The sequence below is a fragment of the Accipiter gentilis genome, chromosome 30 (assembly GCF_929443795.1).
Source record: "Accipiter gentilis chromosome 30, bAccGen1.1, whole genome shotgun sequence".
Lineage (NCBI taxonomy): Eukaryota > Metazoa > Chordata > Aves > Accipitriformes > Accipitridae > Astur > Astur gentilis.
Genome location: NC_064909.1, coordinates 8,968,956 through 8,993,179, shown reverse-complemented (window position 1 = coordinate 8,993,179; position 24,224 = coordinate 8,968,956). Strand labels below are relative to the sequence as shown.

Here is a 24,224-nt window from a genome sequence, read left to right as displayed (position 1 = left end):
AAACAGTTTTAATTAGGGGAGAGAAAAACAGAAGAACCTTCTGGTAAAGCTGTAGAAAGAGTTAGAGATGGACAACCCATCAGACAGCTGGTGTTGGACTGCATTTTCCACCAAGGCACTGATTAGACCTGGTGAGTTTGTGAGGTCTGCCTGTTTTACAACCCAAAGCAGTACAGCCAAGACAAACAACATGAATAGCTAAAAAAGCTCTGCCACTTTAAAAAAAAAAAGTTACTAAAAAAATGAAATAAACCTGTCACATATAATACGTCACCCTCTTCAAAAGTCCTGTATGTTAAACAATACCAGTTAACTATAGTACAGACCAAAAAAGCATTTGGTCGTTTATAAGGTATAAGGGAGTAGTTTAGGACAGGAACAGTTTACACAAACACTGAACCCTTTCTGGGTTTTGCTGGAGCTAATTTCCATTAGCTTCCCTAGGCATTGATCCAAAAAGCAGTACACGTTTTCCTGAGAGTCTTTGATGTCAATGCAGCTTTTACCCAGCTGCAATGAAGGTAAAAAAATAAAACATTCTTCAAACATCTCATGTCAGCTAGAAAAAGCTAACTATGACAGTACCTGAGCAGCTATTGTGCTCAAATTAATACAATGGAAGCATTAATTTACACATGAAAAAGGACTGAGGCTGGTCTACATAATTCATAATAACATTTGTGATCTAAATATCTACCAGCACATGGATTTTTCTGAATATACAGCAAGATGTTTTCATCAGACAAAATTAAAAAACCTCCACACCCACAACTCTTCATTATGCTATTTAATGCTTTTACCAATATGTTCCATTGCAACAAGACAAGCCAGCTGATACGAATTTGTGGTGTTTCTCTGGATTTTACTGCTGTCTCTTTCTATCTCCTCTTGTCCTGTTGGAAATACAGCTAGAACATAGAGGGGCAAAAGAGTGCCTAGTGTTAAAACGACAATGAAATCATGGATGCCTGGCTGCAACCCTTGTATTTGCATCCTTCCTCGATGCTCCATCTTACTTGTAACCTCACATCAATACTTCATCATACTTTACTTCTAGTAATCACCACCACCACCACACACTGTGAAATAAATGGACTGCAGCATTTAAACTACACAAAATAAATATATATATTGTCAAGATACTCAGTCCAAAGGCATGCAGCATGACATAGGAGGTGACTTAAAGGTTGCCTCAGGCCACCTTCCTGGAACTGAACAGTTTGGGTTAATATTCCAATCCAATTTCTGCTGTAAATGAAGACCAGCCTCAGACATTTTTGTCAAATGTTGGGAAAAACCTCTCTGCACATTGTTGGGTCTAGCAAAATTTGCTACCATCAGATCTCTCTCAACTGGGCCTTCTCAGTCATCTTACAAAAATAAATGACACTATCATGTAGTGGGGTGCCTTGAAAAGTACATCTGTGTATGTGTTTGAGAGGGGTAGAAGACTACAGGCGTGAAAAGGATTTGCATGGTCCAAACATTCCCATTCCTAAATCCATTTCCAGTTACATATGCATGTCACATTTAGCCCCTAAGCTAAAACCAAGCCAGAAATAGGAAGCTTGTATAATGGTTGTTTCTTGAGAAAGATAGCTTATGAAGAACAACCCGCACCAGAATAGATCATTTAGGTTAGAATTAAGAAGTCCAGTTCAAGGACAAGTTGGAAGTTTGAAGTTATAGAGGATGTGAGAGAAAATACTCATTTCATTTACTTTACAAGATAATTATACCACTATGAGCATGAAACAAATGTGGCAGGAGAAGTGGCTTCAGACAGCAGGGCATCATTTAAAAGAACTTCTCTCTAAGGCAAGTTAGAGGTAATCAACAATAAGTTTGCACTTTCACTGATTTACAGGACTGTGTACAATGATATTACTGAATGACATGGAGAGATGAAATTGAGGGTCCAGAAGTATGTTTCCTAACTTTACACCTTCTAGCTAGCCAACAACAGAGAAAATACCTTGGGGAATACTGACCTGCCTAAGTCATCCACCCTCCCATGTGGAAGCTCAGGAGACACTCAAGACTGAATTCTGTACAGCAGTTAAAACTAGGCAGAGTCCTATGCAAAACATCACGCTGAAGTCACCTTTTATAGAAATATATTCCCCAGTATTTTATCAGTGACCCAATCCTACACCTTCCTACAGCAACCATTCTTAATTTTTTTCTAGCAACAGCAGTGGCACCATGGTGATTTGGCATGTCCCAAATGCTCATTATTCAGAGGGCTGCTGAAACCATTTGCAGTAGCTTGTTCTGGGAGCAGGTCACATGCATCATGCTGTTTTAGGGAAGGCTCAGGAACTGGATGCATGTTTTCCACCACACTGCAAACCCAGCCTGATGACAGGGTTACATGTGGTGAGAAGCCTACCCTGACAGACTTTAGCTGGTAACTTCTTGGCAAGGGCTCAGAAGATGGAAAATATATACACGTGCTGCATATGCAACCATCTCATTTATATAGCTGCTCTGGGACAGAGTAAAGAAGACTTCTACATAAAGTCAGTGACGTTATCAAGCTTGCTTGTACTAAAAATACTTTAACAAGTCCCATGTAAGGGAATTAAATTCACCGCAATTTAAACAAGCATCCATCTTCATGGAGTAAAACAGATTCACAACACTTATTTCTTTTTGAACTACCCTTCCAGAGACTTGATAATCCAAGCACGTGGCAAAATAAGAGCGTATGGTAAAATTGGAGAAGCAGTTGAATATTTCTTATGGGAACATATGCACTATGGAATAAGACTGTCAGATACTATTGGCCAGAGTGACATGAAACATGTGCTTGATACTACAAACTGCAACACTACAGATTACATTATTCTATTTTCATCTGCCTTTGGTTTTTAAAGGGTTGAAATAATCTAGTACAATTTTTAGAAGAGTTGGGGTTTTTTAAACATTTAATTACTATCTGTTCTACAGATTTCATCCTCTCCCACTTAAACCTATCAGCCAACTTATACATAATAATTTTAAAATAAGATACACAAACTGCACTATTTGTTATATTGAAGAAATCAAGCAAATTAACTACCATGAATATAACGCCTAGTCCTGCATTATCTTTCAGTGCCTCCCCTAATACATGAGAAGGGAGTAAGTGTGCTTTCTACAGTTATTAAAGCTCCATCCTTTCAATTTCTTGAAGGTTTTCACTAAAGAAGCAATGCTTAAAAGCTAATGTAATGTTGACTCATCTTTACGTCACAAAAACTAAATTAAATATTCTTTGCAATGGTCTGTTATATGGGGTTTGCAAGGATTTGGGGGGGGGGGGGGTGACAGATAGGTAAACAAGTTTGTGGGTAAAGTTGCTGCAGTACAGGAAGGGCAAAGGTGGTGCCATTATCCCTATCAGGAAAACACTTGGGAAAAAAACTCAAATTGCTTGCTGGAGTTCCTTTTACCAGCACAATTTAAGGATCTGAACTTTGGTTTTCACCCCCCATTGCATCGCAACTGAAGAGTAAAGCCCAAATTTGTTTACTTCTCTACAGAAGCAACAGAGACCACCCAGTCAATCTTAAAAGTCCTTTTAGGTGCTTCCTTTTAGAAAATGTTCTTAGATAAATAAATGACAGGCCAACTCTTCATTGTCTATCCCTGGACTCTGGTAATCAACCCATTACCACAAGAGTGAACACCTCAATGCATCCCTTGAATCTGGGTCATCTGCAATGCAGCCATTTGCCAAAAATAACAGGACAGCATAAAAAGAAGTGCACGGGTGAAAAGCTGAAAGAGAGCGAGGAACAGATGGGATGGTGGGAAGGGAAGCAACACATCCTGACTAACAGTTACGGCTATTTTATCTATCTGCAGTTAGGTGCACTGAAAATGGAGGGCAGGGTGTGACTGAGCAGCTGGGGGAGCAGATGGGATGGAGGAAAGGCTGAAAATTGTGTCAAAGCTCTGCCAAACAGAATGTCAATTTATTTGATTTTTAAAGCGGGCAGTAGAAATGAAGATGGGTTGGGTCCAAGCAGTGGGGCAACTTCTGAAAATGTTTGTTAATACACATTGTCAATGGGTAATAGTGACAAGTGTGTTTGGGAGACTGCAGAAATGAAGGGAGGGACTATACATGTTCATTAATGTTGGTAGAAGTTAGGCTCAAAGAGCAGCAGGAGCAAGGGAAAGGCAGCTGATGAAAGGCTGACATGTCAGTACCTGCTCCCGCACTCTGAAGCAGAGGGACAGATGTTGAATAGGATAAGAGTGGAGACTGTACCACAGAACAGAAAAGCAACAAAAATAAAGAATTCTGGTTGAATACACATGCAAAAATATCCATTTATGAAATAATCCAAAAGAAATTGTGGAATGCCCAGAGCTAGAACAGTTACAAGATAAGGAACGGGCCTGCAAGCGGAAAGTGAAGGAGATGTGCTACCAGATCTTATTCATCAACAACTGCCACACCAAATGGAAGAATAAATTAAATCTCCAATCAACATATACTGCACCCTTCAGTAATCATGGCAATCACTCCTGTTTGCTCCATTCTTCATCTAGCGCTAACCCAGAACCAGTCCCCCTTACTTTGCTTTATTTTTCTGGCATTTTCTTTTTCTTGCAGTTGTTCCCTCCCTTCTCCCCAAGCTGAACTGTGGCCTAAGGTCACCTCCTGTTTCTTTTCAAGGTATATACTTTCCTTCCAAAACAAAGGTAAAAATTAGCTCCTGAAAGGTTCACACATGAAGGTGGGAACTGACAACATTTTTCCAAGAGACAGGATGATGCAAATGACCTATAATTCCCTACATCGCTCCTATAAAAAGAGGAGCACACAATTACAATCAAGCAGCTGTCAGTTAAGATCTATTTTCACATATAGAACTTGTTTCTGAATTTAGGAATAAATGCTATATATAGTATGAGAAGATACTCATCTTCTCTATTGATGTCTTACTAAATATTCACTCAACAAAATGTTGTCTTGCACTAGCACCAATTCATTTTTAGATTTTCCAAAAGATCTACATTTATAGCATCTCTCAGCAAACAGCCAACCCCCACTTCTGTTTGAAGAAAGCCTCCTACCGACTTGTATGTATGCACTACACTTACAGATGCATGTGTGAAAGTTTCACATACACAGAAGTAAATTTCTGTACTCGCTCCCACACTTACTCTTCACCCTCAAAGAACCTGCCCAAACATATTTTTTTTTTATTTTTTTTAAAGTGGCAGCTTGTGAAAAGTGCAAAATGAACAGCATTGAAATGCACCATCCTCTTTTCTGTTTTATGTTTACAGCAGGGAATTTAACCAAGTAATGGCAGTGTATATAGTTCTATAAATGTGTCTCAGTTCTCACCAAGGAGGACAGGTCAAGAAAGCCGTGCACTTTCCTGTGTGTCCAGGTCCTTGACATCCTTATTTTTGTTCTGCTGGTTCCCTCATCCACATTTTTACCTTTTAAATGGCAATCAAATTAGGAAAAGATCTAACGTCACCAATCATTAGTGCTGCATTTTGGTCCTGCCTTTATGGCCCTCCCACATTGCCACTGTGAACCTGCTAACAAATAAATAATACACAGTAATAATCCCCATGGAGACATCTGATAAACACTCTCAGGAAATACAGACCTGGATTTCCCTGTGGCAAGCTTCTGTAGCTCAAGGCATAGTGGAAAGACAAGAGTACAACCACTCCTCAGTACTTTAACTTGTATTTCCATAACTTCCGACATCTATTGTCTGGACTAATTTTTGAGGTAAACAACAGAGGGAGGCTGTATTCGTATAACAGTAACAAAGCAGCGCATAAGCAGCATCACTTTTTACCTTGTTTTCACCCCATAGCATGATTTACTTGCTTTTCAAACTGAATTATGGCCTGAGCACCAGAAAACTGCCTGATGTCTCCAAAATAGAAGAGGAAGTAATGCTGGTAGGTGGAAGAAACATTTTTTTGTTATGACAACTGAGCAGCTATGCAATGAGCTTCCCAGCTGACATTGTGGTCTGAAGCAGAGCAGCAATCATCTGGTTAAAGACAGATGGAAAATCACAACAGTTTCTGCACTGCTGGCATCAAAAATATTTCTTGCACGATTTGACAAAAAATGGATGCTTGTACTCAAAAGGTATGAAACAATAGAATGTCATCTCTGAAATCTTACTGCAGCCACTTTGTTATTCACCATATAAAAGCCTGTATCATATTGCATATGCTTGTCCCTCACACAAAACAACACCTCCTAGATTTTCAGTCTTTGTTACTGAGTCTGAGACAAGAAGTTCCCTCAGTAAAGAAAAAACAGAGTCAGAGTGCTAGTCTGTGTCTCTGTGTATGCATTTTTAGCAGGTCTCTCAAAATATTTTGGGATCCACTTCCGTGAAGACAAATGAACCCTTAACAAGAGGAGTGTGGAGAAGAGAGAAAAAAATAAAATCAAGCAGAAGCCGAAACATGGCAAGAATTACTTGACTCAGAATTATTGTTGGCAAAGCTAAAAGTCAGTGGAAAAACCCTAGGATGCATCAGCCAGCCTATATTCACCTTTGATGGTCATTCAGCAGCTCAGTACAAAACAGCACCTCAATAACTAAGCTTGCTCCTTCTAGGTACCATACACAAAGACCAGTTGTCACAAGTCTGCCCTGACTAATGTTCACATCTAGGAAAAGGAGTTTCCATTAATTTTTGAGTCAGACTACATCTACTTTGGATAGTAGAGATTTCTGGTTAGAGCAATGATATGGCTGAACTCAAGGTTGGGGTGGGGGGTAAGGGGCGAGCCCCATCCACTGGTCTGGGCTTTGACATTATGGGTGATACTTAGATATCAAAACCCAATTCTGCACTAGAGAGTAAGTCTCGTTAAGGGACTTTGTTCAGCTACCCCACCTTACGTTCTTACAGATTCTCAGAGAGTGAAGTGACAAACCCAACAGCAGTCTACAGCAAGCATATAAAAAGGTTATGAAGAAACTATCGTTGGCAATGCTTACTACTTAATTGAATCACCACGTTGCAATAAAAAATATGTATGAACTACAGAAAACTATTATTAAAAAATAAAAGGCCAGACAGGCTTGACATTAGCAAACCAGTGATATAAATACTCTTCCCACCAAATGAAGCAAAATAAAGATCAAAGCCTAGTGTGTGCTGAAGAACAGCTGAGAAGAATCTTTATTACAGAGATCTTATTAAAGGTCTAATCTTGCAAGGTGGTCAACAAACATACTTCCCTTGAACGAGTTCCTAACATTTGGTCTGATCTTGCCTCAGCTGCAGAAGGAAGTTTTACAGTTATCTCACAGCAGTTTAAAGTGAGTTGTACTTGCAAAAAGAAATTCTGTCATTAAAGCAGATAGTTGTACATTTGCTTGATGTATATAGGACATGGTTGTGAAATTCACAGGAATCTTTATCTTGGCTAGGCTGAATTTGGGCCCTAACATAGGGCTGAGTAATTACTGCAGAAGAACCCAATTGGTTTCTACTGCTTTGGGTGCTTTTCAGATTCCTCTCCATGAGACAAATCATGTAGCAATAAACTAAACAGTGGAAGTAAAGCTTTCTGCTGGGGTAAAGAGCTAGGTCAGTGCAGCAAAGATTCCAGCAGGAAAGCATGCAGAAGACAAAGTGGTGAGACTGCAAGGAAGGGAGGAAAGGAAAATTAAACCTTTCACCATTCAACAGCAGTGAGCTTTTAGATCAGCTTAAGTCCCTGTCGAACCACAGCCCAGAGGTCAGGCTGACCAGTCAGTACCTTTCCAAGCTCCACTCTAGCTGTCTGCAGGATCATTGCATAATGCCTAACCTACTTATAATAACTGTAGAAATTTTAATGCACCTAGCAGAAAAAACAGGGCAAACAAAATTAAACAGAGAAAAAAAAATGGATAAAAACCCCTCACCACACTCAACTTTCTGAAATACCTCTGTAATTCTGTTCTCTGTGAAGCTGAGGATGCCAATTATCATTGACCACATCTCTGGTACCCAAAACAATGGCGATATTTTAACTATAGAGACAAACATATGGAGTTCATTCTTTTTTGGAGGAAAAAAAAAAAAGAAAATATCTAACACACTAACCAAACCTAGTCTAACACACTAACAAAACCACGGACATCATATAAAATATTTCCCCTTTTGCAAAGGGTGGTTGGGAAGGCAATTACAGTGTACTAAAATGGACCTAATTAGTGCACCTCGTTACAGTCATAAATGAAAACGTAGAAATCAAACTATTTTATACTTTAAAAAAACAAAACTCTTACAAGGATAGTACAAATTACTTTAAAATAAGCCATGCTTAAAAGTAGTTGGTTTCTCAAATTGAATTGTTTATAATGTATTTAGTTTCTTACTAAATAAAGCTAGAAATAAGATCTTAAACTAGAAATTCATCATAGCATGATTTTTAGAAGAGAGACCTTTATGTCTCAATTTAAAAAATTCTTACTAGACTCAATGATAAGTTTTCACTTTACAAAAGAAAAGAAGATAAATGTTGCTGTTTCAATTGAGATTAAAACATTAATTTTAACAATCTGCCAACTTTACACCCTTTGCTACATCTTCTTTTGGATGATTTCCAAATATTTCTATTTTAAAAATCCATTGATTTAAAGATGTTGTCAGCTATTCTAAGATTTAAATCTATCTATTTTTATACCAAGATCTAATTTCTTGTATAGATCTATATCTTGTTTTCCTTAAGGAAAAATGAGGAGGAAAAATATTTATATCACTGGAAGAATGACAGCCATTAGCATTTTCTTTCGGAAATCTGACATGTTATTTGTTAAAAGTCAATACAAATTCTGTCATTGATGTTGAACAAATTAATACTGGAGTCTCTGTTCATTTGTAAGATATTAATACAGAACCAGTGAAACAAAGCACTACTTTGCTCAGAATGGGCCTAAATATCTCCTGAAAAAGTAAAAAAAACCCTGATAAAAACACAATGAAAATTCTCCAGTTTAATATAAAGTTCCCAGATTGCCCTAGCTTATGATGCATAGCATTTATTGTTGGTTTATATACAATGTTTTAATGAAAAGACAGTATTACTTAATTCAGTTCTAATTTACTGATATCTAACAAGTAACCTCTAGGGGAAAAAAGTTGCATAGATAACTTCTCACAACACACCTCACTGAAACATGAAAGTTCAGAGCAGTGTAAGCTGAAAAGTACAGAAGAAGGAGCATCAGCTCTTTTAGAGCTGAAATCAGGAAGCCATACTGGTTTCCAACCAGTACAAATGCAAAGTTTCAGATCCAGTTTTTCGAGTCAGGAAAATTTACTGATTTCAGTACATATTTGTTTATATGCTGATTTTACTTCTCACAAGTAATGCTTCTTTGTTCATTTTAGTTCAATATGCCTGAGACAACATTTAAAACCTCTCAGACTGCTACAAAAACGTTATTTACCCATATTGCGCTTAGGTTTCAAGTGCTGAGAATTAAATTACCATAAAATCTGCTTTCTTTTTATATATATTCTTAGTCAGCACAAGGATTCAGTGAAGGATGAGAGTCAAATGTGCTTTATTTAGATTTCTAAACCTTTCTTTTGCAAGAGAATTTAGACAATATAGTGGGGGGAGAAAAGGGGAGCAGTTTTAATATAATTCTTATTCTTTGTGATCAATTCAATTTTAAAAACAGAGCAGAATTAAAATTCAACTTATTCTTCAAGGGTTTTTTTACTATTTTACTAATTAAACACCTTCTGCTCAACTAAATTATATAACTCAACTTTAACAACAATAAATGAAGAGGTTGGGTAAATAGAATGGGTTAAAAAACCAAACCTATGTTTTGTATTTTTTTTGGAAACTCATCTGCTATTCTGGGGACAAAAATTAACTTTCCTTTTCAAAAATAGCCTTCAAGAGCCAACATAGCAAGTGAGTGAAGTACAAGAATGCAAAGGATTTCAGCTTGTCAACAGATGAAATGTAAGTGAAAAAACCCATCCCCCAGAACAGGATTCTCAAGGCTATGGTGACAAGGCTTACAGCACACCTCTCCCTGGATTATAGGAATGTTTCCAAAAGCCAGATTACAAGGGAAATAGGGAAGTTTATACAGGGCATTAGGGAATTTGCACTTCATTTTAAATGTAAGTGATACCTCTTAGAGAATGTCACATCACTCCACCCCTTGATAAGGAAGGATCAAAGTCCAACTACTCGTCTGCTCTCCAGTCTCAGTGTTCAAGAAGAAAATGGAAGTTTGTTAGAAGAGTGAGGAGACAGCAATGAGGGGTAGTTTGCAAAGACTGAAGCTATGTTGTTGTAGAGAAACCTTCAAGGCACAAGGCAAAGCATGACTCAGCCATAACCAAATGCAGCAAGATCTGCCTAATGCACTAATTCAGATGCCAAAACTATTCCTATTATAAATGGTGGCTTCAGAAATATTTCAGGGGAAGATGTGAAAGTGTCTTCTAAGGAAAGTCTACAGCCATGTTTCCAATCAGGAATGGAAAACAAGGGAGACATGGAAGACATTGGATAGGCCTTTAAAAACACTAGATGAAAACAAAGGGGAGGAAAGGGGTAAAATGCACTTTGTTCATTGTTAGGGGGTTAATTTATGCAAAAAAGAACCCTACTGCCAGAATTAGTTAACTATAATTAGAAGTACATGCTGGAAATTAATCCAACACATATAACGCACCTTCATAATGCCATGTCCGTATAATTTCTAGGGTATCTAAGTACTTAATTCCTTAAGAGTTCTTTTAAAATTTCTAATACAGTGACAGCAAATACAAAAAGCCCCTACACATATTTCCTCATACAGCTGGATGCCTAAATAAATATGTTGTCTTCCAGTCCAGAGACAAACATGCAGCTGGTCAGATAGTAAAGCTCAGTTTCACCCTAGAGGAAGGAATAATGGATCTGATAAACTCATTCTCTAGGAAGGAAAAAAGCTGCTTCCAGACTGTCAGTGAATTCACAGTTGGATGATATAAGGTAGCAATGGCTGTTATTGGCTGCTAAATTACTTAGCTGTATTAGTTGCCACACAAGGGATGCCACAACAATGAAAACTGAGATGGGTGGGATGAAGAACAAGCATAATTACTTGAGCATCAGGACTTCATCAGGCTGCAGAGTGAGTCACCACCACCACAACATTATACAGGAGTACAAATTCAATGCGCTCATCACTACTAAGGAAGTAAGACATCAGAATTATTTGTTCTTACAAAGAGTTATTAGAAGACTTAGGATTTAATAGTGAGCAAACCTGCAGACTAAAATGACCATCACAATTAAAATAGTGCTTTTTGCATATGATTGCATATCAAAGAATTTTGTCCTTTGGAAATTACAGTATGAAGGTCAAAAGTATAAGGTCTTCAAAGCAAGAGGGTATTTTCTTTACTTGGCTCTTTCTTTAGTGGCATAAAATTTCCCAGTGTAAACTTGTTCCCAGATGCAAGCAGCTGCTACACATGAATTTGTCCAGGAAACACGTGGTTAGAAATATACACTCCTAATTTTAGTGAAGATTAATATTTTAAGGCCATCCTGAGTGAAATCAGAACACAAATGTTAAAACTGGCTTCTGTTCAGGCATATACAACATGACAAGCAGTCGCTTACTCTAGGACTGCAGAGGAAGCTTTTAGGACCATGCATATTTCAGTGTTTGCTTTCCTGATACTTTGCAAAATTCTAGTTGTATGGCTTACCTCAAATACTGGAGGGTGGGCAAGGGAATGCTAACTCTTATCTGTTATCCACAACTTTCAATCTAGATTAAACCAAATTAGTAACCAGGAAATTCAGATGAGCATGGAGCCAGGAAATAAGGACATGAAACGAAGACAGATTCCACTTACAATTAACTCTTGAATAAGTGAAACAGAAAGTATCCTCTTGATGCCATTTTCCGTAATTACTCCAAGCCAATTAAGTGCACCCCAGTACCACAGATAACTCTGTCCTCCATGCCAATAGCTTACAAAGGCAAAAGTGAGAGCTGTGGAAAAGAGTGTTCCCAGCAGACTGGACTGAGATCCTCCCATCGGAACATAAATGTACCTGTAGGTGAAATGACAGATAAACAACGTTATTAGAGATTTCACAGAAATCTCAGAAAACATCCCCTACAGAACAAATTTTTTAGTTTGTGGCATAAAAAAAGAGTTTGAATAATTACCCGACATTCTCTATTTACAGAGCTTGCCCTGGTTTCTGAAAAGCTGTACACTACTTCATGAAGTATGTGCATATACCATTTGGCAAGAAGATAATTCTGTGGTCATGGGAACTCTGCATTAGGCAAATATAGAGCATAAACTATATTCTCAAAATTGCTGAAGTCAAATATTCAGGTTTTTTTAAACTGCAGTAGTTGTAAGTAAACTTATATACACAGAAATGACATGTAATCTTCATGTGAATTTAAATTGTAAGACTCTTAAAAAAATTTAAAACATTATATAAAAGTCATACATAGTCATAACCCATAGAATGTTTTCCCTTTGTCAAAATGTAGACACATGCAAACATGTTTTATTTTTAAAAGCTTATGATTTCTTTCTTTTTAAATCTTTCATTAAAAATTACATGAACTGAAAATATTTCCTATCTGGTTCTTGTATTATACTCTCAGGATCATGTCTGCCTAATGACCTTCAGAGCACACGTACCAAAAAACTCCCCAAAGCCTATATGAAGGACCCTGCATGCAATGATATTCTGTATTTAAACTGAATCCAGGAGTCAGAACCTTAGTCTTTAATTGATAAGTGTCCAGAAAGCAGTGCTTGTTCAGTAAAAATACCAGAAGCAATGGGATTCTGAAAACTGACACTGTTTTCTGGGTCACTTCACTTCCTCCCTGCCTAGAGAGTTACATCCACTCCTGGCATTTTCCAAGTCAGGCATGGCCACTGGCCAGCCTTTATCTGAAAAAGGCACCTATTACTGTCAACACTTTGAAGAAGCTCATCAGGCAACAGAGTCACCATCCAGTTCATGGGTACCAGTGAGGAGAAGTGGTATATGAGAACTGCCGGTGACAGTTCTCCTCAGCTGTCATTCCCTCGACATAACGCACTGTACTCATATTTGAGACCATTCCTACTTGCTAAGATAATTCACAGAAATTTTTTGCAGTGAAATTTTTCTCTCTGGTGATCAGTTTTTACATTCAGAGATAAATACTAGCTTAAAGATTTTAAAGGGAAATTAACATAATGCTTTATTCCTAATCTTAGGAAGTAAGAAAACATGGTAATGGGATAAAATAAACTGATGAAAGTAATTAAATGGTAAACTGAAAAGTTGTTTAAAAACCCCAACTGTCAAATGCTCCAAATTCTCTCTAAGCATAACATCAATACACCTTTTTACTTCAACCTGCTACAGGAAACATCTGATTACATTTGTAGTAACTTTCAGTATAAGTGTGCTTTTTACTAAGCATATGAAAATAAACAGAAATTAAGATCAATAGTTTTTATTTAATTTTTTTTTTCTTCTCTCTCCCCTTTCTATGTTTTTCTTGGGTCTAGTCTTTTCTCCTCACATATATAAAGAAACAGCGTGGCAGTAATAGATACTTGCAATTGCAATCAATTAGTCTAATAGCAGAGAAGTACATCTTGGCAGTCTGTAACCTGGGGGATCCCCTGCAGGGCTCTGGCACAGAGGGTGAGGAGAGCAGAGCCACAGACCCCACTGCTTCAGAAAAATTCCTTATACACAAAGGACTACAGAAATGAAAGACCAAAGCAGATCATCCCTTCTTAGGGCATACTTTCCCAACTCCCTCCCTCTCCCTTTTTAAAGGCTGATTGCTTTATGTTTTTAGGCAGGGCCCATTGTCATTACCAGTTTCCCTCGCAGGCTGGCTGGAGGAGGGCTGGCAGCCCTGCTCCGCAGCCGACAAACCGCAACGCTGAGAGCAGCACCTCCGCGCCCTTGTCAGTACGGCAGTACCTTGTTTTGCAAGGCTTCACCCAGAGGAGCCTGAAATAGGATGTTGCCGGCCCTGCCACTCTCAGCAATGCTCACTCTGTCGTGCATTTACTGAAGCAGCATTTAAAAGTAACCCAGACACCATCAGAGACACATCTCCGTGACGAGACCTTACTCTAAGCCCTAAGGAAACATTTCTGCTGACCTTAGAGGGTCCTGGGTTAAATCCACGGCAAAAAAGGTAGCTTTTGCTGCAGAAGTAGCTCTGGGTTTCCATACAGTCCCTTTCGCTGCACTGAGACAGACCTGTCAGCACGGGCAGCCTCTATGGGCACCCGCATTGCCAGGAATTGCCCAGCAGCACCAGCTTGTTCATTTGCAATCGCAGCTCAGTTTAGCTTGGCCTGAACGGCTTTCAGATTACTGTGCAGAGAAAAACAGGCTATTTTCTGATTTTTAGTGTTTAACAGCAGCAGCTAGATAATTGAGCAGCAATAACTCATAATTCTGATGAATGTTCAGGGCCAGTGAAGTTTTAGCTCCTAGTGAGGCCCATGGCAATTGTGCAACTGAAAATGGACTTGTGCTATCTTTGTGAAGACCTACCTGGAGAAGGACAGAAACCAAAAGGAGTCACGTAATCTTTAGTAACCCTTCTACCTTCCCCTCCAGTACTGTGGAGAGTCTGCCTCCTTGCCCAGAGGAGAAATGCAAAGCAAAAAGCAACACCTCTTTCCTTCCCTGCTAGCTACCATAAGAAAATGGAAAGAAGGCTGGCGGCCATTTTTTGTCACGGGGGCACTAACTGCCCTTAGATTGCATGGTCTTGCCTTCCCTTGTCAGGGCATTCCTGCTGGCAGTTTTAAAGTAAGTATAAAGGACTGATGGATGTCGAGTCATTTCTCTCAAACAGTGTGAAGAGCAATTCTGTATGTTCCTGTGCTTTTTTATGCAGAAAAATTCATGAAAAATCCATTATTACATTACAGACACACCAGGAAAAAAAAGAAATATTTGCTACCTCATCATCCCTGTGCACATCATACCACGTGCATACACTCTTAAATTGGCAGGCCTGCGTACAAGCAATAGGCAACTCAGCGTGCAGCCAGGGGCAGATCCTGGCTCCATGCCAGGCACTTTGTCCTCTCTGATATAACCAAAATTGTCTTGCAAAAGAACCACCGCAAGAGCCCGCATCCTTGCAAAAATGCATTTTGCTTATTTTTGAGCATCGTGGTAGTTTAGAATCTAATTTCTCAATACTTTCCCTGTGTATTTACACAGAAGAGTACTCATTTGATTACGGAAAGCTAGATTTACACTGAAGTGTGAGGGAGAATAAACCAGTGAATAGTATTATTAAGCCAAACGATAGAAGAAACGTATTACTTCTGTATTATCATTTGCAACACAAACACACACTTCGTAACTAATGATTTGTTGTGGTTTAACCCTGGCCAACAGCTGAGCCCCACACAGCCTCTCTCTCACTCCCCGCAGCAGTATGGGGAAGGAAAGGAGCCTCTTCCAGTACATTAGGGAAGTTGTTCTGTCCTCCAGTTCACTAACAAAATCCATGAGGAGGGAAGGAGGGAGGCAGGGAGAGAGAGAGATTAAGGGGAAATGGCTACTACAATTTGATGTCTTACATATCTGCATGCTTCCCAACTTCTTTCCTTCTTACTAATACTACCGTTTACCTGCAATCTATCCTACAGGCCCTCTGTACTGCGATTAGAAACTCAAGGTTTACAAAGACGGAGAGGTTGCTGTACAGCATGCTGATCTGCTGCGCCATATGCAGAATAGCATTATATAAATATCTCATTTTAAGCTTCCATGCAGCTTTTAAGACTATTCCCATCTCTAATCACAGAAAATCCACAAAGAAGCTCAAAACCCCCAGTTCAGGGACTATTAGCACATAAAAGTAATCATGGGTCCTCATGGCAGACTAACACAACTCAAAGGAACACCCTCATAGCAGAATTTCTTAATAGCTCATAAGCAGATTACACATTTACCGTAGATGGGTAAGGAAGGCAGACTTAGCTGAAAAACGTAGTGCCAATGTGCAACAACTTCATCTTAATTCACATACTCACAGAAAAAGAAAACTCAACAGTTATTTGGCATCAGTGAGCCAGACAGATAAATGAAGGAAAGCAACAAAGCATTTTGCAAAGAGAAAAGGATATTAAGGCAAGTAGATTTGAGGACAGTAATTGGTCATGTCCCTCCAGGTTATTTTAGAGGGATGGGTAATACTGGTCCCCCTTAAGATCCATGAAAATTACAGCCAGGAAGAATAGACCTGTGGAAGATGCTTAGTATCAAAAAATGCAGGCTCGGTCAGTATTTAAAAATAAAACATCAACTTAGGGGATCAAATATCAATCCCTGCCAAAACTTCAAAGTTGAAATTTGAAGGTGAAAGAACAGAGAAGATTTCTAGGCAGGCTGTCAAAGACGAGCTCGTGAATGCCACAGGCCAGGCTTTGCCAACCATTCCTAAACTGGCTAGACCTCTCAATGACAAGGAAAAGCACTTCATTTTGTCGGAAGAAAAAGTTGTGCATATTAGTTGGAGAGAAAAGAAGGGGGAAGAGAACTCCATGTAGATTAAATATCCCAAAACATCTGCAGGGGCATTTGAGGCACAAAAATACAAATAAATATTGAGAGAACGTTATATAGTAAAAATTATTTGAACACACACCTGGCATGACTAAACATACATTCTTAGCCTTCCCCTTCCAAGGCAAAGATGCTGTGTATGTGTCTTCTGAACAACCAAGTGCCTTACTTTTAGTCCCACTTACAGTAGCTTAAATCAGCTTATCCACAGCCAGCAAGCTGTTCCATTTACACAACTTATCTTAATTTTAACTAAGTGAACATTAGAGAATTGGATAAAATATGTAAATGGTACCATTTACATCCCTAAAGTAATGCAAACACAAACATAATAGCTGAGGTATTTAAAAGTGACATTTGCTTACAGAGAATAACTTTTAAATCCAATACCCATTTTGTTAGTTTTCCTGGAGTGGTAATCTACAGAACAATCATAAGAGTTCTGACAATCATTCCCTTGGAAAACACGTTGTTTCTTTTCTTTTAATGGCATCTACAATTACAAAGTTTTTATTCTGATAAATTTATAAAACCACCAAGAAGAGCACTTGCAACCAGTTAAGAATCACTCTGAAGGCTTTTACTTGTTGAGGGCTCAATACACTGCTCTTACTTCCACATGCATGTAATTTTAAACATACTTAAATCTTGAAGTAAGTGTATGTAAAGCACCTCTTTAAATGCTGTTCTGTCTAGGGGCTTTCTTCAACATGTGCTTAAATTTCTTCTTGAAGTAAGGCCATACAGCAGGATGCATGCTATCCATGATTTTTCTTCCCCTCTCCTTAGCTATTGGCCTTGAAATGTCTTATCCATAAACACATGAAATGTAAATTAAAAAAAAAAAGTTAATTTGCTTGTAATGGCAAATATCTTGTGAATACATTTATGAGCTTTTTGTGGTTTATTTCAGGGAATATTTCACATTCAATATTCCAATACCTCTCTAAATTTCAAAGCATTCAGGAGTTAACCATACTGTTTTGAGTTGGACTGTTACATAGCTAACACAGTAAAAGTTTCAAAAGCAATAATAAAGTCTTCCATCTTATATGCCAACAACAGAAATCACTTGAGGTTCTGTACAGTGATGGTGGCCATTTGTGGAGATGTATACAAAGTTTCATCCAGGTAGCATTATGCCTGGAGAATTTGACATTTTAAGTCAATAAAAAGTTCTTCATCATTAGTTACAAAATCAATGCTCAATGTGAGCCTGAAAAATTTTGAGGATAAACTTCAACAGCCAAGTTACCATGCATTCTGCTTCTAAGTTATCCCAAGGATTGTCACCACAAAAGAGATTTGATTGTAATGAAAAGTGTGGCAGGATATAGGGTGAAAACTAGAGGGGAATTCCCTCTAGAACTAGGGTTGGGCTTCCTTAATTTATTTATTTTTAATCCGGAGTTTTCTTTTTGTGGCCTTAGATCATTGATTTCAAACTTCTTTTCTACTGCATAATGAAAGGATTTCAGGCCCAGTTCTGCAAATTCTTACTTCTGGGCGAGCTCTTACAATTCCTGTTATGTCACTGACTTGGATGGAGCTACACAGAGTGGATAAGCACACGTGTAAGTCTTTGCAAGACTGGGTCCTACATGAATAAATCTGTTTTAAATCACAGAAACATCTGTAAACAAGACTTTGAAGGCTGAACCCCACATATTTGCACCTGAAATAAAAATAAAAATAAATAACCAGAGGTATGTGGAATACCATTTGGCAAAACTTCCATTAGGAGACATAAGCCTTGTTCTTACTGTGAAACTCAATTTTTTACATGGTCTAATAATTTTGCTGGGCTGTTGGCAAAGCTTTTAAAGCTCCGTAAGATTCTCTCACCTCACCAGCCTAATGCAATGTTTAGAGAGATCTTGACAAATGCAGACCCTTTGAAATATTTAAGCTAATGCTGGCTCCAGGCAAACCTTGTTTAAATTACCACAAAAATATTTAATGAGAAATTAAGTCCATTTGGGTTACAAAGCATTAATGAGAATATTCATATGCAAGCACACTCGTCTTTACAAATATGACCTGAATTTTAGTTCACTTTCCAGTTGTTAGCATGTTTCCCAGCAAAGACTGAATATGCAGTTTCCTACTAAAAAAAGCCTGAAAAGTGTTTAATGTATTTTTCTTCCTCTGCATTCAACACATAAAAAGATCTGAGTCAAGTCCATATGTCAAAGGGCAGATAATTGGGGAATACTGAACAAATCATTCTGAATTCACTCTTCCAAGGAAGCTCATGTTTTCAAAGAGATTCTTTTATTTCAAATGAAATTTTAATCTAAATCATAATACATCCTTTTAATAGAAAAGGTTTCATTGCTGGTGGACCGCTGTGTTTAGTTTTCTCACAGCCACATCTAGGAAAAAAAGAAACCCTGCCTGCTTGCAATCAAACGCAAAACTACCAGTCAACTACCTTTGATTGCAATGGAAATAGAAGAGGTTCCAGATGACCAAAGCACCAAAAGACTGGTTAAATCACTAAGTCCAAACCAGAGCCCCAACCTTTTTGCTGACGGTAGGAGCCTGTATGTTATTGCCAAAACAACCTAGAGTTAAGTGCCTACAGCTCAGCTACTGGGCAGGAGGGGGCTGTGTCCCCAGCTGAGTGATGGAGCCAGGAAGCAGGCACCACCTCCCAGGTAGAGTTTACAGAGCTCCCTGAAGCTGTTCTGAACTTAACTCCCCTCAGGGGCCCAACTCATACCAGATACTCACAATACACCTACCATGTGCTGATAATATCCAAGCTCAGCACGAAGCACAGCAATCAGGCTATATTTCTTTGAAAACCTGGCTGAAGGAGGGATCTATTAATAGCACTGTCACTCTTTGCTTATAAAATGGTAGAGGTCAGGTTCTTTGCCAAGGAGACCGACATATCTTGTCTCCCAGAGGAGTGCTCCAGCTGTCTGTTACCAGGCTGCCACCAGGCAGAAAAGAAAATGAGATTCAGAGAGTGAATATGCAAGAAAAAACAAGTCTGTGGCTAGAGCATGAGAGAAACAGAGATCCCGGTCCTGCTTTCTGCACCAGGAATTGCTCACTGTGCCCAAAAGAATCATTAGAAAAAACATACAAGCAACACCATGAACAAAAGAATTAATTTTTTTTCCTCATTTTCTTTACTTCTCCTGACTCTGACACTGGAGGTCCCAGCTCAAAATTCAGAGTTCTGCAAATCTGCACCAGAGGCTGGCTGAATAGGCATAATTTTCCCACACAAATAAACCCTCTGCAGCAAATCTCTTCCCTTGCCATCTCCCCTCTCACTGTAAGTTTGCATTCACAACAGCACATTTTATAGTAGTTTTCAACTACAGCTAAAGCAGCAGAGATCAATTCTTCCTGTGTGTCTGTACATATCGAACTATCTGGGGTTCAGTTAGTGAAAAACTGTTAAGCATATGTCATTTGTTGCTTTGACCATGCCAGGAATGAAGGACTACAATTCCCTGCCCTGCCCCCGAAAGCCACTTTAAATTCCATAGGTGTAAACACAAGCTATTTAGCCATCCTGCTAATCTTAGTACGCCAGGTACATCAGCCAAAATGCAGATCCATCCACATCTGTGGATTCAGATGTTTAAAATACACTCATCATTGTCTACTTAACAGCTACCTTTTCCAGCATGCCTCTGCCAAAGGAGTGCATGAAATGTTAGTCACTACAATAGAACCTGTATTATTTTCCTTATTAAAATATTTTTGCTTAGAGACAAGATGATACAGTTAAACAGCCCTCTGCAATTTGCTAGGTGGCAGAAAAAATTGTTTAATCTTCACAGATCTTTTTGTGCAGAGCTTGATGATTCTTTTGCATTTATATATCACTTTGTACAGATGCATGTGAAAGGGCTTTGTTAGTATCCACAGACCACACAGCAATTTCACCAAACCATGCAATATCTTTGCCTCACTGGGCTGTATAATTCTATAGAGAAGCAGAAACCAAGGCGTCAGAAGACTTTCACTTGGTACATCAGAAATAAAAATTTTTGTGAGACCAGAATAATGTTCAAGACCCAAACTTCCAAAGTCAGTGAGGATTCTGTAAGCATTACAACGTTCAGATTATAAACCAACGTCAACAAGATGTACTTCAAATGCACCGCTGAAACAAAGTGAAGGCATGTAATTAATGAAAAGCAGAAATAAAGAAGATATATTGCTTAAGTGTTGCAGGAAACTTGATGAATATCAATGTATCTGCTTAAATATTGAATATTATTACATATTCCTCCAAGTTGCATGTGCACAAAGTTTGAAGAGTTAGACTTCTGACATTATTCCAAGCCGAGTAATTCACTCAGCTCTCATGAGTTCACATTTCTTAGAATATACTGTCTGCAGTTCTGGGAAAGACTATTTATAAAATACAGCCAAGTCATTGAGATGTCTAGGCAAAGCTGAGATGACTTAAGATTATACAGCACCTTCCACACTAGAGGACTTCTATACACTCTCCAGCCTGGGTCAAAAACCCTTCAAAAACACCAGTAGAGTTAAATCCTCTCTGACAGAGTACAATCCCTATTTATCAGCCCAAATTGACATTGCCTAATTGTTATATAAGTGAGAATGAATATCAAATTTAATTAAGCAGAGTGAAGCAAAATATTTGCTTTTCTTGAAGCAGCACCCTTAAATAATGATGATCTCTTTTTTTTTTTTTTTTTCTCATTTGTAAAGAAAGCATAGACACACTCTAACACCAGTCAGGAACATGTTTCAATCCAGATAAAAACTTAAGTGGGAAATGTCAGTTCCTGTGAAGTCAGCAGCGATGGGGGACCAGAGCTAAACAAACCAATAAGTTCTAAACACACAGCAACAAAATGTCCAAACGCAAAGGTAATACTTGAGTAAGAAATGCTGTAGCTACAGTCAGAAATTTAAATATGTGTGTAAGGAGGGGAAGGGGGGGGGGGGGAAGCTGCATGCTCAAGGAAAAAGGAACGGTAAAAGCTTGTCAGGAAAAAAAAAGATAAGGTATCACAGAAAAGAAAGTAGAAAATGTACCATAAATCATCTTAGCGTCCTACAACACTTAGCTGTATACCTGCCCAGTTGTCTAAGGGTAGCCTGTATGTTAGAAAGAGAGAACAAATAATGATTGGTGAAAGAATGACTTCTCTGCATTGATCTTCACAAAAAGCCCCAAGACAATCAATAAAACTGGTTTTAACTGGGAAGTACAAATGTAGGCCAGAAAATGTAGAAAACGGGTTAAAGACCATTAAGACTGTCAGCAGCATTCCAGTTGGTGTGCCTTCATGAACTTCTCTGAAAGGTATTCAAGAAAGCATCTGGTTGACACATTGGATCACCAGTGATTGCTTCTCCTGTTTTCTGCTTCTTGAGATTTAAACAGACTGTGAAAAGCAAACAAACTCCTTTTCTTTCCTCAAAAGTGGGGGGAACCACGCAGGAGCAAGAAAACCCCACACAGCTTAGGAACTGCTTAACAAATTCCTGGTGGTGCTTAGGAAGAGACTATGAAACAGCAGCTTGCACTCACACCATCCTTAGTACTTGAGACTAAACAGCTAAGAAATAGCACATAGCTTCAAAGAGTTAAACAGAAACAACACCACCAAATTGGCATGTTTTCCCAGAAAAACCTCAACTAAAACCAAGTTAAAGTCTAAACAGGAATCTAAAGAACGTCATGGTAGCATAGCTACAATTTAGCTTTGAAAGTTGAGAAGGAAGGATGCAGGAGTACGGCATTTACATGGCTACTAGGCATCCATCAGCTCCTGGCTGAAACCAAAAACTAAGAGGCAATGAAAAGGAACCTGAATTTCAGGTGCACCCTCACCAGTGATTTGACTGTTTGCCCTGAAGTAGCCTAGAAATGCTTAGCCAGGTTAAGGAAGAGTCTCCCATTCTCCCCCAGTTTTTACCTAAAACTCACAATTCTCAATTATGAGCTTATACAGTGGCAGAGCATAGCCATATGGACAGAATTCTTGTATACCAAGAAGTCAAATACAATTGTCTGGGGTCAAGTGTGTTGGTGATGTCCTGAAACATCTTCCATTTACATTGCAAATGTTTAGTTTAACAGCACCACTGCAGAGATTGATAATGATGATCCATCTCTACAGTACTGTTTACTGACATTCAGTGAGAATTAATGTGAAGTTGACTGGCTGTAAAATGATACATTCTCATTTATACTTGCTCACCCATTTGATTATTAGTGATGCTAGCCTTCTCCATTTGTGTTTCTCAACTTTTTCTATAAACTAAAGTGCCCTCAGTACCACAACAGCAGCCCACTCCATCCCCTCTTCATGACCATTTGGCAAGTCTATGATTTCCTCAGTCTCCATTCTACTCTGTACACTTCAACACTGTCAAAATGAAATTAAATAATGTGATAGTTCAGAGCACATTCACTAGCATAGAGACAGTAACAGGCTGAAACTGCTGGCTAAAACACATGAAAGACGATTAATGGCTATGAACACTTCCCCGGATACCCAAATCATTAGTTCATATTGCTAGGTTATTCCTAAGACAAAGGGAAAATGCAAGTGTTCTGTTGATGCATATGCACCGATTACCAAGGTGAGCACTGGATTTTTTGGGACAGTGATAACTAAGATCAGTTTATTTGCTCCTAAGAGAAAAGGCCAGACCATATTTTCTTTTATTGCCAGCAAGATTGTTTTCATCAGTTTCAGATGGATAGGGATCTGGGTTCTGTGCTCATTTTCATTGCCAACTACCTTTTGCACCAAGCCTCCTCTGCTCTACCCCTAAAATTAGCCAAATCAAGCCTTTCCGATATTTGAGAACTGAAGAATCAGAAAGATTTCTTGACCACAGTTACAGAGATGATGCTACAACTCATTGCTATTTCAAGAGAAAAAAATAATTGAATAATTGTGCATTTATATTTCTTTTTCAGCATGTATTCACACAAATGCTTCAACTGGATGTCTGCATGTTTTGCGGGGTTTGTGGATGCAGGGATGGGGTTCATTAAGCAAAGCATACATTTAGCAGAGCAGCAAGACAAAAATTCTTTCACCACTAACATAGTCTAGAGATTGGATTTAGCAGAGTGAACTTGACAGATATTTCTTCCAATTTGAATGTTACTTCAGTTTGTTCAATTTCTGGAGTATACGCATTAAAGGATTTCCATTTTAATGTTAAAAACAATGTTTCCTACATTAAAAATTCTTTATTACAAAAACCCGGTACTACATGCAAGACACAATGATTTTCTTGTCTTATATGCTGGGCAGAATAGCTGCACATAATTATGACCTGGCTGTCCAGTTTTAATCTAAGCATTCCTGTATGAGAACTCTTACTATGCTTCCATGATCTATTGATATTTTTACTTGCATATTGACTGAGAAGTAATTATCTCCATAAAGTGGAGAAACCATCAAGAAAATATAGTGCAAACTAAACTGCAGTCCTTAACATCAAGCCTGCCATTTAAATCTTTTTTTGAGCACAGGCACAGTACTAACGTTGCAGCTAAGCTGTGAGGTATCAGTGTTAAGATGAAATTTTATTTAAAGAACAAACATACAAACACTTTTCTCAGACTCTTTTCTGTGCCTTTACGGGATAAGCTAAGCCT

At 38.5% G+C, this 24,224-nt stretch overlaps 1 protein-coding gene across 3 annotated transcripts in view; it reads right to left on the bottom strand.

The window, feature by feature from the left end:
- HHAT (hedgehog acyltransferase) overlaps window positions 1-24,224 on the bottom strand; it is a 169,270-nt gene that overhangs the window by 74,478 nt on the left and 70,568 nt on the right. For all 3 annotated transcript variants that reach the window (XM_049833998.1, XM_049833999.1, XM_049833997.1), the window contains exon 10: window positions 11,869-12,070. In XM_049833998.1, the coding sequence (XP_049689955.1) occupies window positions 11,869-12,070 (202 nt within the window). The remainder of the gene's footprint in view (window positions 1-11,868; window positions 12,071-24,224) is intronic.